We start from the raw sequence: 23,879 nt of genomic DNA on the forward strand, positions 1-23,879 counted from the left end.
GTGTAAGAGGGAAAGATGCTTTTTCATTTCAGAAAACAGCCCTTCTAAATACTTTTGGCCTTCCAGAAATTGCAGGGATCAAGCTGATGAACATGGTAAACTTGTAACTGCTAAATTGACTTTGCTAACACACACAGTTCTCGCTAATTAGGAATTTTATGTGCATAACGAAAGTCTTGTTCATGTCAGCTAAGCATGTGCTGACAATAGCTTTACAAACTTGTAAGACTTCTCAAAATTGTGTTGTGTATTGCCTCCCTTATTTCAAGTTTTAGTGGAGTAATTGGTTATATTTTTAGTGACGGAATTTCTAATATTCAGACTACCAGAAAATATTACTAAATTTGAAAATTAAGAACAGTCAACCTCCAGTATCTTATTTTTGGTAAGTTATGAACTAGAAAAAAATAGCTGGTGGAAAATATTACATAGTTTTAACCATAGTGGCTGCGGGTAGGGATCTGTTCCATGTATTGTCCAATTAATTTGCTTTAGTATCATGCATCCTCTCTGATGTACACACAAAGCAGCCCACTAGAATGTAGAGTATCTCTTATCGACTAGGAAAGTGCTGCTCTTTCCAACGCAGTGTAAGGGCTTGTTTTCTTTTTCCATTTATTGTAATACCCAAAGTTGAACTTAAACACTTCCTTATCCATTTTATGCTTTCAAAATTGGGAAAAGTAAAACACAGAACTGAATAGGATCATCCCCAGGTACACTACACAAGTCCAGTCTGTCTCATGCCTTACACCAGAGTTGTAATTTCTTAGTATGCAGTTCTCTTTGGGAGACATTTCTAAGAAGTAGTGCTTCAAAGAGACTGTTCAGTACTGTCCAGGAAGTGTTTTTTTAATGCTTAGACTGCGATGATGCCCATATTTTTGTATACTCATGATTTTTAATAGCTGGTGTCTTTCAGTGTGTTTAGTGCTCACCATTGGTTAGTACAATTAATTTGAACTTCTCCATTTTAATGTGTTTTGCTTTTACTATTCCCTTTTCAGAGTAAACTTGGTGCTTTTAAATAAAGCTTTAATATGAGTTGTTATTTCATCTGTTTCTGTAGTCTCTCTTTGCAGAAAAATATTTCTCCTAAATATCTTTATAGCTTTGCTGCAACTGTGAAGCCATGGAATACCTGGTGGCCTGGCTTTGTAGAAAGAAAAGTTTTGGCTTTTTTTTTTTTTTTTAAATGTATGACTTCACAGAAGTGGACATCGCCAAGGTAGAAGCAAACCATTGATTTACATGGGAAAGTACTGTTGATAATGACATAATCAAGTCAGTCCAAAGCTTGCTTTGATGTTTTTCTCTCTTGCTGCCATCAGTGTTGTCTTTTGAATTCTGTTCTCATTGAGCTGTCCACAGTGCTGCCAAATTTCGTTTGTGAAAGTGATTTTTTTTTTTCTTAATCACAGATGTGATGGCAGTAGTTCATTCTCTCCTGTTGTAATTTGTTTGTCCTCTTCTATTTTTTGCCAGTGTTTTATCAGTTGTGTTTTGGTTTTGTTGTAGGTTTTAGTCTCCATTCAACCTTCATTAAACAGGCAACTGAAAAACTCTTCATTGCTGAAAGTAGATGTAAAAGCTGTGTGTGTGTCAGCCTGCAGTTTTACATTCATCTTAAAGTAGCCTCGTCTAGCCCTGCTGCAGAAAGAAATGGTCGTGCAGGCGTTGGTGTGGGAGGCTGCCTTGTGCACTGTTGGGCAGACCAATCCCAACTAAAACCACATCCCTTTCATTCCTTGCCTTCGTGCCCCCTCCTAGTTTTATAGCTGCTTTGCTTCTCTGTGGGAACACTCATGGTAATGTGAGTTTTGGGATCACAGGGCAGACTGAACAGCTGCGTGAAGGCAGGACTTCTCTTTCAGTGCGAGTTGTGTCTTATCTCAGCTTAAGTTGTATGTGAGCTTATTACCACCTGAAGTGAAGTTGTTATGGCCTGGGTCCCGGTGTTAATATATGCCATGATAGCTCTGCAGTTGTGAAAGTCTCTATCTTTGAGAGAAGTGTTAATATATTTAACTTTTCAGAGATACAGAATAACTATATACATCTGCACTGTTTTGGGCCCCACATGTCTTTCCGAACAGTTCTGGCAGCACCCTGATTGCATTCCCTTGCTTTAAAATCAGGATGTGGCGACTATGCTTAATGTTAACTCTTCACCTCTGTGAAGAATTAATTCACATTACATATAATTACATCAAATATGTATAAGTCTGAAGACTCTGTGTTTAAACACTGTATGAATTTTATGTCTCATTATGTCACTTCCAACCTGTGTTGGGGTGTGAGTGAGACGAGGGGGCTGCGGAGCAAAAATTAACTCTTCAGTCTTTTGAGGAATAAACAAATTTCAGCATGTCATCTTGGGGAGTTTAAAAATACGTTTTTGAAACTATGTTGGGTTTGCAGTGCAGATTTGCGTATAGGGAATCAAGTTGATGATTTCATATGTAGTCTAGAAAAAAAAAATTGTAACTCTTTTCTGGCCAGACGAGGAGCTGACTTGGCAGGCAGTGTTAGATACCGTGGGTGGCTCTGTTCAAGCTGCTAATGTCACAGATTGGAGCTTTAGAACTTTTTGTCTTAGTGGTGCTTTTTTTGTGTTCTTAGTTCAGTCATGAAATTTATGTTAGAGCTTATTAATGTGAGAGAATAATGAAATTTAAATTTTAATTTAGTAGTAGGAAGTGTGTGTGGATGTACTAATTTAGACTTATTTTAAATAAGCCAATTTTAGAAGAATTCCCAAGAGGGGAGGTTTCACTGGCTTAGCTAGATCATTCTAAAAATTGTTTGAAGTTAAATTTGTCATGTAGATGAATATGGCTTTAAAACATAATCATTACTGGGGCCTTGTTGTATACCTTCTGAAACTTGTTTAGCAAGTGTTTACTATTAAAGGACAGGCATCTATTCATACGGAGGGTAAATTCCTATCTAAATGTTGCTGTGTTCTTGGCTTCGCTTATCCTTTGATAATGAACTTATTTCATTGTCCTTTCATACAACTTGTGGTTTACAGTGAATGCTCTCTTTTTACTGTTTTTTGGTTTTTTTTTTAATCAGTCCTTCTGTTTGTTGTGCTCTCTGCCCCATCACATTTGTCCATCGCTTCTGAAATCTTCGTTTGCTCCCATGTGGAGGACAAGACTTTGGGAGAGCAGAGGTTTTCTGGTTTGCACTTTTTAACTGCTGGTGAAATGTCAGGTTTCTCAAATAGTAGTACTTGTCAACTTCATCTCTTCCCACTTGAATATTTCTGTTGACAAAGCTAATGAAAGGTGTAGTAAAGTTTAAAAAGAAAACCCAAAAAACCACCAACCCTCCAAACCACAAACAAAACAAAACCAAAATAGAGAAGAAACCCAAGTTCAGGTAGAAATGACAATACAGAAGAATGAATGTCTCTGTGCGCCAGTACATTCTTATTGGGAAGAGCTTCAGTGTTTAATGAGGGAATGCTTGAGAATAATTTGTATGGATTCAGAGTATTTGCATAAGGGTGTGTTGTTTAAAAATTGAGAGCTTCATTCAGAAGGAGGAAATTTCCCACCAGGGCAAGGAAGTGAAGTTTTATTCTTTGGGTTTTGTTGTGTGATTAGCATACAGTAGTGGTATTTTTTTCCCTAATTGTTTCTTACTTGAAAATTCCCTTTAATGAAAAATTTCAGGGGAGGTATGGGCCTCTCTGTAGGAAATCTGTATGTGCCTTTTTTTAAAAACTTACCTTTCACTGAATCCTTAAAATAATGCACAGACCAAAACTGAAAAGGCCATTGAATGACTCGAGCGTGTCCAGAGAAGGGCAACGGAGCTGGGGCAGGGTCTGGAGCACAGGTCTGCTGGGGAGCGGCTGGGGGAACTGGGGGGGTTCAGTCTGGAGCAGAGGAGGCTGAGGGGAGACCTCCTGGCCCTCTGCAACTCCCTGCCAGGAGGGGGCAGAGAGGGGGGATGAGTCTCTGGAGCCAAGGCCCCAGCGCCAGGCCCCGAGGGAATGGCCTCAAGCTGCCCAGGGCAGGGTCAGGCTGGCTCTGAGGAAGGATTTCTGTGCAGAAGGGGCTGTTGGGCGTTGGAATGGGCTGCCCAGGGCAGGGGGGAGTCCCCGGGATCCCTGGAGGGGTTGAAGAGTCGGGCTGAGCCAGCGCTGAGGGATCTGGGGGAGTTGGGAACGGTCAGTGTGAGGTTAATGGTTGGACTGGAGGAGCTTCAAGGGCTTTTCCAACCTAGACGATTCTGTCATTCTGTGAAAATCTGCAGGACTAGGTGCCACACGGGGTAAGGTTTTTATAGTGATACTGCAGGAGAAACTTCATTATTTCCAGAGGGGAAAAAAAAATCTGGGGGTATTTGGAGTCTCCTCCCATGTTATTGCTGTTATGACTGGGGTGGCACAGTGCCACAGCTCAGTTTTGATCAAGTAATATGAAGACTTAAGTTGCTTATGAGAAGCAGGTGGAGGAAACCCCCGAGATGTAATAGGAAAAAAGAAGTTCTCATAGGGGAGTTTTGCTGAAAGCCTACACTCTCATCATATCTTAGTTATTCCATTGTTCTGAACCTGCATTTTGCCTCTCTTTTCAGCAGTGCTGAAAACCACAGCCCTATCTCTTGAAACCGCATTAGATCCTATTGCATCTCTTGCATGTTAAAGATGCTCCTACAGCTGCTTTCACTATCTAAAATGATAAAATAAAGCATAACCTCATCTCTTCAGTGTGAATTTTCTAGTTTGAAACAAAGCCACGAGAGTGTTCATGTTTTTGTAGATTAATCCAGTGTGGGTATGGGGAAAGATTTATTTTTCAAGGAAAGAATGACTGCTTCTGAGTTATAGCTCAACAGTTGAGTTTTCTAAATGAAAAAATATTTCAGGTATGAAGACAATTTTTATTTTTAGGTTTTATACAAAAATACTGCTAGCCAAAGTATGTTGGGGGTATGAATGTGCTTGCAAAGGTACAGCACAAAATAGAGCCATCCTAGCTTAATGCTTTAGTAAGCTGAGGACAAATAATTTCTGTGTTTCATTAAATTGTGTACAATGTGAGTACCACAGGGAATGTGGATTTGGGGCCTTTGTGGCACCAGTTTCCAGCTGGTGAGGCAGCGCACACTAGAGGGACATGCACCAGTGGCAACAGACTAAAGCCCAAGGCGTTAGAGCTTGGTAAGCTTAGCAGAGCTTGTGTGCGTGTGGACACTCCTGTCTCTAATGAAGGCTGGAGGAGAGGCATAGGATGTAATGGCAAGGGGTCTGGAAGGAGGAGGAAGGGAAGGGAAAGGTGTTGGTAAAAAGGTTGCGGGGAGCAACGTTGCACTGGGAACTGCAACTCTGGTTCAGGTAACTTAATTCACAGAATCATCAAGGTTGGAAAAGCCCTTGAAGCTCCTCCAGTCCAACCATTAACCTCACCCTGACCGTTCCCAACTCCCCCAGATCCCTCAGCGCTGGGTCAGTCCGACTCTTCAATCCCTCCAGGGATCCCGGGGACTCCCCCCTGCCCTGGGCAGCCCATTCCAACGAATTGATCCAGTGTCTGCTCTTGAGCTATAATAGAGAGCAGTTTTTGCTACTTCTAAGGGGAAAAAGAAAATCTATGAAATATTGTGATCTTGAGGTAGAGAGGTAGTGGGGTGTCATAGTGAGGTGTACAGTGCTAATGGTGTTATTTGATGGCAGTCTGTGTGTGCAGAAAGTGTTGAAGTACTTAATACAGGGGTTTGGGGCTAAGTACCCCTCGCTGAGCTCAGTTCTGCACCTGGCACTAGGTGGAATGACTGCGCTCTCCCCAGGACAATGCAGGTGCTTGTTCATCTCATACTCACACCAAGTAGTTTGATGGAAACTTCAGTCTGTGCATTGAAGTAAATGTTACTGGAAGAGGCAATACTGATGCATAAAGAAATCGTGCTTTACCAGCAGTGTAGTGACTTTAAAAAAAAAGAAAAAAGGATAAATGGAAAAAAAAAATACAGTGGAGGGTGGGTTATGCTGTTTCCTACATACGTATGTAGTTGCAAATGTCAGCTAATGAAGGGGGGTGGGGGGGAGGCACATTTCTTTCCTAACCTAAATGCAACATTTCAGCAAACAAGAGGTAAGGGAAGAGTAACGTGGGATGACAAATACAGAATTTCTGGTTTTACCTTCTGTAGGGGAGAAGCAGCACAAAGTGAGGGATAGGTCTTAGTGGGTGTGATTTTTTTTTTTTTTTTTTTTTTTTTTTTTTTTTTTTTTTTCCTTAGAAGATGGTTGTGTTCACTACATAGGCCTTTTGGAGTGGCAGAGAACAGAGATTGTATTGAATAGGGACACTGCTCTTTACAAATGTAAAAAAAATATTCTTTATTTCAAATTGTTAGAAAAGGCATCTGGAATTAGTTCAACATCATATTCTAAAGTATGGAAAAGTGAATGAATCCTTATGGTCAAGTGTGATAAACTAAGAATGTTCTCAATTTCCCCCTTCATCGAGTAGAGGTTTGCCTGGAGATGGAGTTATTTTGTACTTTGAATTCACACTTAACTTTAAATGGGTTACTGTCTTGTGAGTAAGCCATAAGCCTCCATTGTTTGGATGAGGCTCACTATTTGGATGACTTGATTCAGCATTGCTGCTTCTAATTAAAAACATTTCTCCGCATCCCTTCAGAATGGTTTCACTAGTATTTTGTACAGTTTTGTGTACAGGGATCGGTTAAGCCACCTGACTCGTTAGCAGTAAGGGTGGATGTTTTACCCTCTGTATGCTCCGTGTGTGCTCTGGTTGGTGCTCTTCCACTCGCCCCACTTGCAGGTGGCCAGCAGAGTGTTGAGAACTAGCTTGTTAGTATTTGAAAATTTAGAGGGTCACTTTGAAAGTCTAGGCTGCAAGGAGAATGTTGGAGGGGAAAAAAAAAAAGTACTAACACTTGGTGTCTTTTGCTAATTGACGTTGTCCAGAAGAAGCTTGTGCGCTAGAAACAACCAATCTTAGTTTCGTGCTTGCTGCTTTCTGCTGGAGCGTTGATCTCTTCTTCTTTGGTTTTCTGGCATTTCGTTCTTGTAGTCTTTCACATATTCTTACCTGAAACATGGTCATAACTTAAAGCAGGCTGGATTGATGTCTTTTTCTCCCCTTTCATCTATGACTGTAACACCTGCTCACACTATTTTGGTGTGTCTGGGAGTGATTCTGGTCTCTGTGGAACATATCACTTCTGGCACTATGAAGAGATCATGTCTCTGTCCTACAGAGGTCAAAAAGTAATGAGGATAATAGGAGCTATAGATCTGTAACTCATTATTTATTCCAGACAAAATAATCATAGAATGGTTTCGGTTGGAAGGGACCTTTAAAGATCATCTAGTCCAACCCGCCTGCCTTGGGCAGGGATATCTTTCACTAGATAAAAGGGTTGCCTTGAGAATTAACATTGCTTGAATTCTTTTGCAGTAAGTGGCAATCATTTAATAAAAATCATGTCTAGATTAGGTCTACTGAACACAATGAGATTATGGGTTTGAAGGCAGTGCTGTTTATCTAATACTTTGCAGTACCTCGTTAAGGTATTTAATTTCATACTATAACACTAAGAAATTAGAAGCAATCTGGCAGAGTGGGATCCCTAAACTTCTCAATAGTCATACCTGGGACTTAAAATATGACTAAATATAAAGACGATTACTTCATTTTTGCTCATCGGTAGTGAAGCTGCCCTGGGTCCGAGAGCCCACCTTGGCATACGCAGCGCACTGTGGCTCGGAAGTGTGGCAGCTGGTCACTGAGAGACCAGAAGAACTTTTAGAGAGGAGCTCCACCAAAAATGATGTGAAAAGCATCATATATGAACCCTCAGCAGGTTCTGGGCACAGTTTATATACGGTCAGAGTGAGAAAAGAAACACCAGAAATGTAACACGTGCATAAAGAAATGGGGAATGCAAGAAGATAGTTGAAACAAGCGTCTTTAAGGGCTTCTACATGTAAATGGAGACACATGGTGGCCTGGGATGAGCAGGTGCTTGAGAGAAGTACAGGAACAGACTGAATGTGATGGGGAAGAGACACCCCATCCCCAGGTGATCTGAATGTAGGTAGCATTTTAGGGGCTGTTCAAGGAAAATAACAATTTACCAGCTGTGGGATGATACATGGCTAGAAAACATGATTAATACAAGAGTTTAAAGATTCCCGGCTCTGTGTTCACGGGGGGAAGGCACTTTGGTGCATGAAGATGGTAAAAATCCAGCCTTCAGATGTAGGAGGGGTGAAGAAGGAATAAGTTGGCTTTAGTTTTAAAAAAGGAAATAAAGATCTGCAGATCCAGTGATCCCAATGGATGGATACACGTGACAACCTAAAGCCATGTGCTGGAGCGTGCATAAGTGTATACAGGTAGAGTTGGAACCTGTTTCAAAGCAGAAATGTGGCTCTGGACAAATAACACAAGAGTCGTAAGGCATTGTTAACAGTGCTACCTGTTTACTTTGCTACCAGGTAAAAGCACAAGCAACTTAAAAAGTTGATATTGGTGTGTCCAGTAACTACTTAGCATGCTGTACTGGAATACAGGGAGTTTAGCAAGTGGTTAAAGGAGTTCTAAGTAGTCTTACATATATTTTATTTGTATGAAAAACATGAGAAGAATTTTTTTTTTCCTTTCTTTACCTATTCCCATTCCTTCCAGTTGCTTATTAACGTTATTTACTGGGCACTGCTAAGTACTGTTTTTCTAGAGAATGCATTATTAGCACAAAACCTCATTAAATCTTCTGGCAATCACACCTTAGTAAAGAACTTTCGATAGTTGATATCTAAGATAATGCTGCAACAGCATTAGATGGAACTGAAGTTCTGATTACATCATCTATTCTGCTTCTCTCCAGCACTTTCCTTGTGGTTTGTTGATTCTTGGGGATAACAGATAAGTCTGTTACCTTTTTTTGTTGTGCATCATCTTATCCCACAGTGCTAGAGCTTGACTGAAGAACTTCTAGTTTCCACACTCTAAAACATGCTTAATGAGCAGACAGATACACAGGTTCCACATAGATTCCTCTACCCTCATAATATCAAGGGACTATGAGCTGCAGCTTTGAGTTTTCTTATCTTGTAGAAAACACTGCCGGCCTTTCTCCTATCTTTCTCTAACGGTTCTTAACAGAAAGCCAGTGCAAAAGTTAAACTTCTCTACATAACTTGGACTGTAAGAAAATGTGAAGACAGCCCAAAGGTTGTGTTGGGGTTGGGTTTTTTTGGGTCCAAAAAAGAAAGGGTTGAACTCCCTGTATTCCTTTTCTTGCCCTGACCATATATATATGTGTACATAAAGCACGTAAAAACTCCGTGCGTATTCTGTCAAGGATTTGTACTGGATATTTTCCACATTCTTCCTGAACTCCTTCTATTACTAGAGTTTGAATAACTATTTGTGGAAATGCTGCTTCCCCTGTTGTGGGGTGACTCTCCAAGTCTCCCATTTTCCTGCTTCAGACTGCCCAAAGGGGACATTACCTGTTTGCAAGCCCAGTGACAGGCCACCAAGGTGGCTTGGGGAAGGAGCACATGACATAACAGGAGAGGCTGAGAGAATCAGGTTTAAGAAGAGAAAGCTAAAGGGTGATCTGGCTGTCTGCAGCTACCTAAGGGGAAGCTATGGAGGGGGTGAAGCCGGACCTGTGGCAGGTGCACCAGAACAGGGCAGGAGGCAATGGACACAAGCTGGAACACAGGAAACTCCAGCTGAGTATAAAGCCAAGTTTATTTTACCATGGGGGTGATCTGGAACAGGTTGTAAGAGATGTTGTGAAAACTCTGTCATTGAAGATACTTGAAACTTGACTGGACAAGTCAACCTGGTCCCTTCCAACCTACATTATTCTATGTTTGTGATACTTGGCACCTCTACAGCAGCTGCTGGAGAGCATTTTCAAGCAGATGTGTTTGTTCCTTTGCCAGTCTTGGTCCTCCTTAACCTGATCATGATTTACGCATTTGTAATTTTTTTTTGTTTTCTGCAGTTCTGGAGGCAAAATAGCTGATAGCTAGTTGAGGACAAGTTATTAACCTGTTGTTTTTTTGTTTTTGTTTTTGTTTTTTTTTTTCCAAGGAGTGATGCCTCCTCTCTGTGTCTGTACGATGGAATCAGTCACTGACCCGGAGGCAGCGACAAATACACACAATGGTTGTACAGACCGTGCCGTCTGCGAGGCTGCAGTTAGCAAGCAAGACAGATAAAATCAAGTGCTGCAGGAGAATTGAATTACATATTGAATTAAAATTCTGTGTACCACCATGAAATTTGGCCTTTTATGAAATACTTGGGTATCAAGTAATCAGTGTATCTAAAATACTTTGAAACGTGCATCTGTTATTGCACAGGAATATCTGAAAACACCTGTAGTGATGATCTGGAAGAGCTGACCTGTTGTCTGGTATTAGAAACCTTTACTGAAAGTGAAGCTTCCAAATAAGGCTTCCTTCCTTCCTTCCTCTTATTTAGAGACTATATTTTTAGAAAAATAGTTTTAGAGAAACTTCCTATTGACAAATGCAGGTTGCATTAGCCCAATGCAAAAACATGCTTTGAGTTCTGGAAACATCACCTGATTATTAAATATGCGTTAGGACTTGCCACACAAGGAAACTTATTGATATAATTACACTAGCATAATTACGTTCAGATGATTTCCTGTGTCGACAAGCCCTTAGATGCAACTAGTTTGGCCCCTTCTTATTTAGTAACTCGTTAGGCCTCTGAGTGCACATTAAAATTGCATAATTCTTTGCTGAAAAAACTTCAACATGCAAGCTTAGTGCTGACTGGCAGCACTTCCAGGGTGCTGAGCAGACCAGCAGTTAAGCTTTAAAAAATGATGAAGAATGAAGGACAAAAGAATTTAATGCTCTAAGTCTGGGAAATGGTTATAGATTAAACGGTCCTGAAAAATCATCATTACGTAATTGCATGGATTTTGGAGTAGATGAGTTGAGCTACGCTCATTCAAGAGTGTGGCTCATTCACACCTTTTATATTCTAGGAGTGTCTTGGCCACCTGACTCCTTGAGTCACTCTCTTATCTCTAGTTTTGATCCACAGTAACGTGCAGGAGTAGGAACACGCACGCAGCCAGCCTTGCATTTGCAATCCTTTTCAGTTTGCAAAAGTTAATATCTGTGCTAAAGCAGCATTTCTGTGACTCTCTAGAGTTCTTCTGTCACCACCTTTCCCCTTCCACTCTCTTTTGACTGTATAATTTTGTTTGATTATTAATGTTATTTCATAAAACTGCCACAAGACTGTTATTTTTCTAATATATGTCTTTTTCCAAATTTCTTTTTTATTGGTAGAAATTGCAGTTCTTAAGACTGATAACTATGAATGCTATGAATGTTTAGTTTATGTAAATTGGATGAATTATAATAGGAAGTCTGGGGTTTTTTCATGATAAAAATAAGCCTAAAGACACTATACTGGCACCTCATTACTCAGTACCCAGTTTACCTTAATTAACATCTTTAAAATGGGGTTTTGGATGGTCTCAATCGTCATATCAAGGCTGAAATGTTCTCATTATTCATATTATCATCTAGCAAATGAGTGAGGAGCTTCTGATACTTATCACATGGATGCTCCAGTTTATTAGTCTTTCATCTTTCTTCTAATTCATTCTTCCCTTGACAGCGCTTTAAAAGTAAAATCCAGGTATGCATGTAGATTTTCCAACACTTTGAAATACTGTCTCTCAGAAAACAGCATCTGTGTTCGTGAAGGGGTCTCTGGAAAATAGGAATGGAGCAAGTAATGTGCGTAGGTGTATGAATTTTGGCAGGTTTCCTTGGGCAGGGCATCACCTGGAGCTCCGGCGTCCAGCAGTGTCCTCTGTAACACGCCTCACCATGCTGCAAAACCTCCTTAGTAGGAACCTTTGTGCTAAGAAAAGCCTTTTTGTATTGTTCCAGTGTCTGATTCGTTTAAGAGTGAGTGATGAGAGTGCTTCAACAAGATTTTGGGGCAGCTGAATCACTTTGAATGTAGCAATTGTGTTTTATGATCGAGGGTCATGTTTTTTTCTTTGCTAGAAGAGAGTAGTAAGACTCTACCCTGTTCTGTCATCATCAAACTCAGTATTTTGTGACTCCACAGTTCATGGCTGGTCACTGTAATATGTTTTGTACAAGATAGTTTGATTTTTGCATTCTTAATTAGAGGCAGTAGCCCAGAAAGTGCATTTGGACCAACGGTTGTAATATTAGTTTTTTCCCTTGAAGTTCAATTCAGATCCCTCAGTTCTATAGTTAATGCATATGGATCTGTTTTACGCGTCAGAAATACAGGCTGACTGCTTATCGGGTCAGTGCTGCTGTGTAATAAACAGTACTTATCTCCTTGAAGCAACACTCTACCCTAAATAAGTTTGCCTAGGGAGTTGAGCCCAAAATAGCTTCCGTTTTTATTTTTTAATTGGATTGTGAAAAGAATCACCGAAAAAATTTAAAATGAAAATACAGGGTGGTAGTAGTCCTTTCTGAACAACTTGGTTCTTTTTTTTTTTTTTCTTCATCAGTTGTGCAGGTTGTAAAACTGTGATCACGTATTTCCCCAGGAGTCTGTGCTTCACCATTTCATGTTATTCTCAAAACTTTATATAGGCCCTCACTTTTTTTTACTGTTTGTCACTAAAACTACAGTGGAGGAATGTAATGACCTTGGTGAGTAATGTGTGATCATGTTGATCCCTGAACACTTATAGTATGGCTTCATTGTGCCCCTGTGAGAAGTATGTGGTGGGAGGAAGGTTTATTAATTATAAAATTACTTAATTTTTCAGCATAAATAGCTTGGGAGGGGGGGTCCCCCTCTTCCAAGTCTTGTAAGCATTTTCTTTTCTTTTCTGAAAATTATTATGTACCAAATCTGGCACAGAAGAAAGGGCAGGGGAATTAGGATGTAGCAGTAGATACAGAAGTGTTAGAAGACATAAAAATAAACAGCAAAGAGAAGGAAAATGCTTAATATTGATAAGACAATAGTTGACCAGGTAATAGTGGTAAGGCAATACATAATGCAGCTAGAATTCAGAGTGTGGTTAACAAGAAACAGAAATGTTAAAATACAAATGCCAGGAACCTGGGCAGAAAATGAAGATATTTTTGAATGAGTGGTGCTATGGGGATCATGGAATGACACAAGAAAATCATAGAACGACGTTGATGACTAGGACATGGTTTTCAAATGGGAACATTCTGTTATGGAAAGATGGAAGTAAAAATATGTGCAGTGATGAGCTGTAAAACATTAAGTAACAGAATGGCTGAAATCATAGGTGGGAGCCAGATTTCTTTTGGAAAATGGTAAATAAGATTCTGGTGGAGTAGAGGGTAGGTGCTTGGTGGACATCCACCTGATCTGATTTGGAGGTGGATAATAGAAACCTTTGTCATATTGCAAGTATAAATATTTGTGAGTATTTTTTTGTGTTACTTTCCAGCTGTAGTGATAATGCTATAAATAACTTTGTTAGTTGTCATACCCACAGCAGAGGGTTCTTTCTTTCCACTTAATGACACAGAAACTTTGTGAATTTGTCATACCAATCAAGGGGATATGGTGACTGCGGGGGCCACCCGAGTCAGTTAATCACCTTCAGAAAAATATTTGATGTAAGCAGAGGTCCTGTAAGTGTTGGGAAAAGATGACAAATCCATATCTTGGAAGTTGAGATGTGCAGGAATTAAAAAAAAACGAAATTGCCAAAGGCTGAGGGGGAATTATTCAGCTAAGTATTTTGCCTTGCCTTCAGGAATGTAAATAGAAAGGGTCCGATGCTGAGGCAGATGGGCTTCTTGTGGTCAGGACGGGGTTATAGATAAGAGTCTAGAGCTACTGTGTGAAAAGTAAGAAGATACTTTGCTTGCTTCATTTCTCAGTACAGTTGTTGACACTGCAAAGACAAGATGCTTAAATAGATTAATATTCAAATGAGAATTGCTATATTTCCAATGAAAGCAAAACTGAAGGAGTTGATGTATTTAAATTAGGGAGTCAATAATCTTTTGTCACGGAAACCTGCCGTTTTAGGTAATGGAAATGCAAGTCTTTATCAACAAGCATCTTTAACATATTGATGAAGTTAGTGTTGGAGAATCACAGACTGTAATGGAAATGTTTACAAAAGGGAGGGGGAAAAAAGCAAGTTGAAATTCTGTAACATGACATCAGAAGGGTGTATGCCTCAGAATACGTTTGGAAGACAAGATCTGAAATGAGCTTCCCAAATATAGAACAAATGAAAAAAGTCAAGATTTTTTTTTAAAACTAAAATAACTAACCCCTCCCCCTTCATATTCCCAATGTCAAACCAAACTATGGATTCTGATGAAATACCTGGTATGCAGGGAAACTGGTGCTGAAAGTCTGGTTAGTAGAACGGTAAAAATAAGTAAGGAGATACTAATGGGTGGGAAACTGGCTGTGGGGAGTGTTGAAGGGTAAAATGGGGAAACGATGCCACTAAGGTTGGGAATGGTCTTGTTTGTTATTTCATTAATGATCTTTGCATAAATGTTCGGAATAAGTACATGAAACTTTATCATAGGGCATAGGAGGCGTTGTCAGAAAAAGGAGGACCTGAGCATCATACAGAAAACAGCAGAGTGATAAATATGGCTTAAAAAATAGATATATGAAAAATCACATAGCTGGCAGTTAATAGTGAACTGGGAGATGATCGGTCATAAGGAACCGAGATGGACATACACATACTGAGTGGTCGCTGGATGGCCAGGAGCTGCTGTTACGAGTGGCACAACAGGCAGATGCAGTTCTGGGCTCATTAATTCAGCGTTTCCAACTGAGAGACAAAAGTATCAGTGCAGTTGTGCTGGACCCTGATGGACCTTGTGTGGAATAACACTTGGTCTTGTTCAGGGAAGATGAGCTGAAAATGGATTAGCTTGAAAAATGACTGGAAAGGATGAAAATGAAGCCTGGTTTATGAGAAGAGACTAATAGAAGTAGTATAGTCTAGAATTAAGAATTGAATGGGAATTTGGTTTAAATCTAAAAATACAATAAGGAGTACTTTAATCTGAAGTTCAGTGAGTATAACCTGACAATGAATAAACAAAAATGGAAGGATCTTTCTGGGCATTTGAGCATGGTGGTTCTGGAACAGCTTTCCAGTAGGGAGAACGAGGGTGGAAAAGTGGTGGTGACTGATCTGTTAATGAAGGGATGTGTATTGTTGTGGTGCTATCAGAGGACTGAATTTGATAATCCCAGGAAACCACACCTGAATTCTTGCATAAGTAAAGAGAAACCTCCTGGGTTATTTCACGTGTGAAGATTTTGCTGCAAGTTGTTACTTACTGCTCTGGATGATGGAAGACCTGAGTACTGATGCTGCAGGAGTCTTGAATACTCAAGTTGGTACCTTACACACTTCCCTGTGGATTTTTAATGGAATTTCTTAGACTGAAACGACCACAACTATTATGCTTCTGCTTCACATTATCTGATTTACGGCTAGCGTTTGAGCTCAAGAATACAGTACAACAGCAGTAGACTCTTTGTTCTGTTTATTTTAAACGAAAGCAGTAGTTTAATTCTAACACACAGTGTTTTCCAGAGAGCTGCAACCTGTAGGAACAGCTCCTGTGCTGTATTCCCCTCTTCGGCAAGCTGTGCGCTATGGTCATTAGAGCAAAGTGTGTATAGCTGAAATGCACGTGTTGTATTCACTTGAGATGCATACAGCTCTTCCAACTGTGATTGCAAAGGTGGTTTAAGTGGTAGAAACTCTGTTTTAGAGGTGTTTGCTCAGATACATGTAGTTACGTGTTTCGCTTCGGTATCTGTTTTGAAACTGAGGCTTTTCCCTCCAATGAAGATCTGGTTCTCACTTTGCTGACAGTTCCTGCTTGGCTGCTCAAACTCCCACAAGCTGATTTGTAGTATAGGAAAATGCAACTAATTTTAAGATTTTATTCAGTAATCACGGCTAGGAAGAACAGCAAATGGTGAACTAGCATGGGAAGAAGACAGTCAGAATTCATGGACTCCTGATAGCAGGTGCTTTTTTTTCAGTTTATAGATAATTTTTTAAAAGTTACTGGTTTAAATGTGCTGTGCTTCATGGGTTAAATAGCCTGTAGATTTGTTTAAGTGTCAATTCAGTGTAGCTGATGGCTAATTTGTGCTTCCTCCTCTGTTTTTCAGTGCTTGCACCTCCTCCACCGTTGCCACCACCAATACAGGGATATGCCTTTAAACCCCCTCCTCGACCAGATTTTGGCACTTCTGGGAGAACAATCAAACTGCAGGCCAACTTCTTTGAAATGGACATTCCTAAAATAGATATCTACCATTATGAGTTGGATATAAAGCCAGAAAAATGCCCTAGAAGAGTTAACAGGTAAGACTGTGCTTTGCTTTTTCTCAGTTTATTTACATTCTTGTTTTCCTTTGAAGATGCTGGAGCCGTGTGCCTGTTGTCATGGGCGGCTTGGAGGATGTCTGCCTTTAGTCATTGTACTGATAGCTTCCAACTTTGCATATTCATCAACTGGCATTTTTTTATCCAAGTCTTTCTGTACCAATCCAATATTTCAGTGCTAATTGTGCCTCGTCAGCATCTTTAAGATGCTGCTGATCAAAGCCACTGGTGACAGATGGATAAACTATATTAACTCCAGTGGAGCTAGGTCAGTATAAGCCAACTTGATAAATATGATTCTTAGTATTGCTTGGCTAAATATTGGAGTGCAATTGGCTGACAAGTCCTTCAGCAGGGACCTAGTGTTATCAGCTTGTTTTCCCACCTTTCCCTACTGACAAGGCGAGGCAAAACCCGTTTGTTTGTGCTGCTGCAAGAGGACCGTGGAGGGACTAAATTAGGTAGGAAATTAGCCTTCATCAGTAGAGTCTATATAAGGGAAAGATATGCTCCTGAAACAGATAGCAAGGTGAAAACATGGATCAATTGGCCAAGGATAGAAGCCATTGGGTCTTGCATTTTGCATATGTGCCCTATTAGTCACAGTGTGGCAACCTCATTGACTTGAAAAAGAGTGGTGTTGCCAGAAGTGAAACTTGAGAACAAGACTTGGCACTAACTGGAAACCACAAGTGTCATCATCATAACTACCTACATCTTGACTGTAGAGGATTGGACTGGCATGTTTATATATTCAAGAGCAAAACCTTTCCTTATTAAAAAAGGTCACATGGGTGGAATATGCAGTCATGAACATGAACAAAGTGTGGAGTCAAAAGAGACACCCGAAAGCCAAAGTTTTCTTAACGTGAATTAATAAACTGGAGTGCATTATTCACTGTTATACTAAAGAGTTGGTAATGATAGCAGTTTCATAAAGCAACGTCACTGCCCTTTGCTGTCCTGTTTTTTTCTGTGGTGATCTATTATAAATTTAATTTTTAAGCTAGTTAAGAACTGAATTTAATTGTCACTTAAATGAAGTGTATGTTTTCTTTTGAGTGTTTATTCCTTCCTGCGTTACCCTACAGATGTACCTGCAGTCACCTACACCTGGGTTTTTGTGAGCTGTGACCTTTCAGTCCTACACTTATACCTGTATTTTTGTGTGTGCTTATATATATGTATATAGGATTGTGTATGACACAGATGTAGTCCAGTTCTAAATGATAGGGTTTTTTCAGCTGGCTTACACATTTCTAGTATTTTGGTTATATAATTCAGATGTATATTTATAGTAAATAGTTTTTTATTGTTACTTTGTATGTTGGAACCTCTTGAAAGGGTAGACAGAAATTTTATCTCCATTTACACTACTCCCTCATCTGTTCCAGTTTCATTCTTCAGTTTTATTCTAGGACTTACTACAGCTTGGACCATGACCCTACAGACCCACTCACTGCAGGGATGTGTATGGAGTACATGCAAGTTCCACATTAATGAGATGTGAACTGGAGCAGGACTGGAAACACACAGCTGCTGTGCCAAATTAATACAGTCTGGCTACAATTCTTCACGTGTCACAGAAAGGCCAGATCTATTTGGATAGTTAGATAGGCAGAGTGGGCAGTGTGAGTTGGGTTCTGCACCACGGATGCCCTTTTATTTAAGTCATGAGAACAGCTAGTACTCACACAAGGTTCAAGATGAACTCTGCTTGCAGTTGCTGGCCCTGAGTTCTTGGTGTGCTTGGGTGATCTGGGTAGAATAGTAGTCCCAAAGGGCTGAAGTTAGTGAATTGGTAAATAAGTCTTCTTTTAACTTCACATGGAGAATATAACTTACTTTTCATTAAGATCTGTCCACCCACAGCTGAGAAGCACCATTGCTAAATGTGGTTTGAAGCTTGAAAACCTTAATTAAGTCCAAGTGTTCATTTTCATATAAAGCAGTTCACAATTGGGAGAACTTGCTCAGTAAGAGAATGGGTTTTCCGTTGCTCAATCTTTAACTCAAGGTTGAAAAATACCTCCTTCCTCCCACCCTCCAAATTGTTCAGTCAGCCATTGCAGAGCTCAGGCAGATATGACTGGGTCAAGTTTTATTCATACTTCTTAGGAGGTCAGACAAGTTTCTTTCAGTGGTCACATCTTGTCTTAAAACACTGGAGCACAGCAAAGAAATAGTTAATTAAAACACTCTTCATTCTTTTCTTGAACGAATTCAGAGTTTTCATCTCAGAATTTTGCATTGATGTAATATCTAACTGTATGCTGGGTTAATTACCTTTCCAAGTCAAGGTGATTCAAATAGTCATCTGCAGTGTCTCCGAGCTGCTAGTTGAGAACGGTACTAAAGAAACGGTGGTTTACTTTCTGTGTCAGTTTAACTTCTTAATGCCCTTTTGCCCCAAGCTGTATGTTAAGGATCTTTTAGGCAGCATACTACAGACTGCTGCTGGGTTTCAGATTTTACAACCTTGTGATGCAGATAGCCTGAAGGATGTCTCTCTGGGACATTTGGACCAAAGACCTTTGGCATCAAAGGGTTTTATTATTCCAACAGACCTCTCATCAGCTGGTGAACTGCTTTGCATGACCAGCGAGTAAACACTGTGGTTTGACAAGAACTTTGTGAGTGGTTACCTTATTCATACAAACGTGTAACCTAATTCCAGCTATGCTTAAACAAATCTGTATTTTTAATACGCATGGGTCTCTGGGAATGCGCATATCCAGTTTTGTTGGATGGATGCCATTTGTGTTGCATATGTGAAAAAATGGCATTTAAATCATTCTCAGTGTGATGCAAAAAGTTTGCGTTATCACTGTCATCATAGAACTATTGTCCTTACACTACAGCTCTAAGCTTGGCTAGTGATTTTTTTCTTGAAAGCTGCTCAGGCTGCTGAGCTTTTGGTCCGCGGTCCTCTGCAGAAAGGGCTGTAGGACAGGAGAGCAGAAGCCCCAGGAGAATACCAAGCATTTCTCTTTTTGGGCTTGAGAGAGCACGAGCTTTCACTTTACACTTTCAGTCGATCACAGAAAAGAGGAATCTGAAAAAGCTAAAAATAGCTGCTTTAAGAAAATAGTTTAGTCTGTGAAAAGGTTGCTTTAATTCAGATCAGTCAAACAAATCTTACCTTTAATACCCAGCACTGGACAACCCTTTCACTTACCTAATGTCTTCATAAATTATAGTGTTCATCTGCTACTTAACATTAAAGGTAAAAAGTTGAATTAACATAAATCTTTTGTATTTTCAGAGAAATAGTGGAGCATATGGTTCAGCACTTTAAAACCCAGATTTTTGGGGATCGCAAGCCAGTGTTTGATGGAAGAAAAAACCTTTATACAGCTATGCCGCTTCCCATTGGGAGAGATAAAGTAAGTTTTAAATAGAAAAGTTCCTGATTGGAGATTTTAATGTCATATTTGCAGAGCCTTTCTAATAACTGATAGAAACTGATTTTATATTTCTGGAATAGATGTCTCCTTCTGTTGCCACTTTGCTCAGGGTGTGGTTTGCCAAGACAGAAGTGTGAGCTTGTTGTCAGGAAAACGGTCACTCCCCTTTCCATATCCTTTCTTTCCTCCCTCTCTTTTCTCCCCACTCGTGTGGTTTCTGCTGGTTTGGTGAGCTGGATCAACCGCTCAAGATAGTGGACAAGCCCTTACCGGTGCTAGGGAGAAAGTGAAAGCGGGGTTGAGTTTGGGAGAGGGGAGCAGAAGCACCCCTCTGGGCAACAGCAAGTTGTTGTGTCAGCTTGTTAATCTCATCAAAGCCCACTAGAAGCTGGTTCTCACTATCCACTAGCTGGAATAAACTCCTCCATCCTTCCATTGCCTGTATGGAACCTCTTCCCTAATCCTTTACGATGTGAGAACCAAATTAAGTCAGACTGCACAGGTTAAGACCTGCTAGCTTAGCCCTGAGGCAGTTGAAGAGGATTTGTGTGTTCTGTTTGCCCACTTTGTATGTGGGGCAGTGAACCTCTTCGGTCACTCGGGTTGTAGCTGCAAAGTGTACCCACGTCTGTGCCCATTGACTGGTGAAGTAGAAGGGACTGTGTTGGAACATGCTAACACACAAACCCTATAAAATAATTTCGCCAATGTATCCGTGGTCTACTATCAGATTGAATTTTCTGTGGCTTTTTTCATTAAGATGAACACTTGAGGATACAGTCATTCTTGTTGTTTGTACTGGAGTAGTTCCCAGAGGCCATTTTACCCTTCTGCTATGGGTGCAAGGTGAGGCATGCACAGCTACAGGGGAAGACTGTCCTATCCCGTAGAAGTTGACTATGACCTAAGTGGACAGAAGTAAAATGTAAGGGGCAAAGGGAAATACAGAGAAATGTAGAAACTTGCTTATGTGATAAAACTGGGAACAGAGCTCAGGTCTTCTGAAGTTCAGTAGCAGTGTGCTGTAAAAGAGTGTCCTGCTGTCCTTTGCTGTCTCATGTTGTATGTCTGTGCTGTGCTTGACAAAGTTAATGATTCTACCTGAATCAAGCTCTTGATCTCATATGTGTAATTTTTATTTTCCTCAAATGTATTTAAGTGAATGTCATGCAGTAAAGGTCAGTCTCTATTCCAGTCTTAGGTATTTTTCATTAACCAATAAGGTAACATCTGGGAAAATTGAAAAGAAATAATTAAAAGTATTAGAGAATTTTTTTTTTTTTGCTTTCACATATAGTATTCCAATTCCTACAGATTTGACACGTAAGATTGCAAAGTATTTGCCAAAGGTGGAATGATACTTGATGAGTGTCTCCTAAGGGTTTAAACAAGTCCTCTGGATGCACACAGAGTTACCTAATAATTATAATACTTTCCAAGTTGTGCTTGACTGACAATATATTTTATGACATGTATGAAGTTCTGCATTTAATAAGTAAAGGTAAATGAAAAATGGTTTCTCTGTGAAGGATAAACAAACTGGGATCAAATTAATCCTCAGAGCTAATGAGACTTTTTGTGAGATGCAAGTTGGCCCTACTCTGATTTGGAGCTAGATGAACTGGTCCCCTTCTGTTCCTTCTGTGTCTGAATGCCTGCTGACTGAATAGGACTCGACTCTTCACAGAATCGTGTAGGTTGGAAAAGCCCTTGAAACTCCTCCAGTCCAACCATTAACCTCACACTGACCGTTCCCAGCTCCCCCAGATCCCTCAGCGCTGGCTCAGCCCGACTCTTCAACCCCTCCAGGGATCCCGGGGACTCCCCCCTGCCCTGGGCAGCCCATTCCAACGCCCAACAGCCCCTTCTGCACAGAAATCCTTCCTCAGAGCCAGCCTGACCCTGCCCTGGGCAGCTTGAGGCCATTCCCTCGGGGCCTGGCGCTGGCTCCTTGGCTCCAGAGACTCATCCCCCCTCTCTGCCCCCTCCTGGCAGGGAGTTGCAGAGGGCCAGGAGGTCTCCCCTCAGCCTCCTCTTCTCCAGACTGAACCCCCCCAGTTCCCCCAGCCGCTCCCCAGCAGACCTGTGCTCCAGACCCTGCCCCAGCTCCGTTGCCCTTCTCTGGATACGCCTGAGTTGGATTTTAAAGCCCATGTATACTAAATCATACATGGGAAAAATGAAATCTAGTGACAGTGTGTCAGCAGGAAATGCTTTTGATGCCTCAATTCTTTTGTGTCTGTGCAAATGAACATTGTAATCTACACCTGGGAAAAAGCTGACTTTAATGATTTTTGTTAACCACTTTGGTTGGGACAGAATTATCTAACCAGAGCGATGATCATTTGCAAAAGGTGGTCAGTTAGGAGAGTGTTTTAGTGGAGGTTAGCACAAGGTGGTTCAGATAGCTTAATCTGTGGCTCAGACTTAGGCTCTCTTTTAATGAAGTCATATTTTTTTCCCTATTTCTCATGGGATATAGGACTTTGGTTGTTCTGCCATACATATATTAATATTATTACCCTGGAGGAGAGAGCTAATAGAGATAAATCTTCAGCTGATTTAAATCTGACGTGGGGAAATTTAGTCTAATGAGGGAGATTTTTACATGGTGCTAAATTGGTTTAAGCATGGTTTAAACTAGTATAAAGTTTGTAGGTATTAGGACTTTTCTTCCAGCATAACTAATTAGGTTTCTTTGGAGGTTTTTTTTTGGCTGTTCTGTACATAACAAATGTAGCAAGTTTGCTGCACATCTCATTACATTTAGGATCATACTGAAAGGATATATGAACACAGAATGAATGATTAATAGATGATCCTTAAAAAAGTGGAAGACAACCTTGATTTCCTTGCAGTGTGCATCAGTAGCGGAAGAACTGATGCTGAACAGAAGGCTGACACCAAATTGCCAACACTTTTTTCCTTCTTGTTGCTCTTTAAGTTAACTAATGCACTCTGTCCTCATCTCTTGTCAGTAGTGGTTGTTCTAGGGTTGGCTTTTTTCGTCCTTGCTGACAACCCCGCTTCTTTTATAACTTCTATTATATAAATACTTTTCTGCTAGGCTCTCATAGTTATCATACCTGTTTTCATACCTTCCTTACTGTACTTTTATTTTCACTCCTCAATTCCTTCATTTCTTTAGACCTTTCAGAACAAATATGAGATGTGTAAATATTAACAATATTTTCTTAGTTTTTACTTGTACACATTGAGAAGAAAGAAGTGTACAGGACACTGTCAAGGTATGAAGATATTAATAGTCTTGTCTTTCCTCGTAGGTTCTAACAGCAAATCCAGGTCACCTCTAATTGTGGCTTTGTACTCAACTGCTGTTACTTGTGTATTTCCCTAAAATACTCTTCTGTGATAGAGCTAGAATTACATTTTAACCAAACTTAAAGGTTTTCTCACCTAGCAAGATTAAAGAACAAATTATATATTTTAACATACTTCTTAAGCAGTCTTTAATTAGAAAAACAGTAATTACAGTTTACTGGCTAAAAACAGTCTACGGCCACAACCTTCCTCCTCCTTCACTTTCTCTGGAGTACTACTGCTGACACTGTACATGGCAGAAGCAGACCTCTTTCTTACATCCATAGCTTGAGATTTCTGAACTAGTCCATGGGAGGTAGGCACCCAAATATTTGACTGGAAACTGTGCATGTTTTCCTCTGAATCCCTGGGAAGGAAAAGCTCTTAGAGAAAAGATACATTGTGTGTTCTAAAGATGATAAAATAATCAGCGTTGCCTGTATTTATAGAGTAGAAGGAGCATTAAGAATTCCCCATAAACAGGTGGTCACGTTTAATTTTTATTATTTTTAAACAGTGATAGGCTGATTTGTATGAGTCAGACTACATCAGCTACAAGAGCTATTCTTTTTAAGGACAGCTTTCAAATTTTTCCACAGGCTTAATGATTTTTCACATCCCTGCAGTAACATTCCTTTCCTTTAGCCACAAAATTGTTGTCTGTGTTGCAATCTAGCAATGGGTCTAGTAGGTAGTAGGTTAGTAATTTTTTTATTTGGG

The 23,879-nt window shown here is 40.2% G+C and overlaps 1 protein-coding gene across 1 annotated transcript in view; it reads left to right on the forward strand.

Annotated features, from left to right (window-relative positions):
* The window catches only part of AGO2 (argonaute RISC catalytic component 2), a 53,604-nt gene that overhangs the window by 4,963 nt on the left and 24,762 nt on the right, over positions 1-23,879 (forward strand). Inside the window, exons 2-3 of the mRNA XM_074897566.1 lie at positions 16,215-16,410; positions 19,697-19,817. Of these exons, the coding sequence (XP_074753667.1) occupies positions 16,215-16,410; positions 19,697-19,817 (317 nt within the window). The remainder of the gene's footprint in view (positions 1-16,214; positions 16,411-19,696; positions 19,818-23,879) is intronic.

Source organism: Athene noctua, chromosome 2 (assembly GCF_965140245.1).
Source record: "Athene noctua chromosome 2, bAthNoc1.hap1.1, whole genome shotgun sequence".
In the NCBI taxonomy this organism is placed as follows: Eukaryota; Metazoa; Chordata; class Aves; order Strigiformes; family Strigidae; genus Athene; species Athene noctua.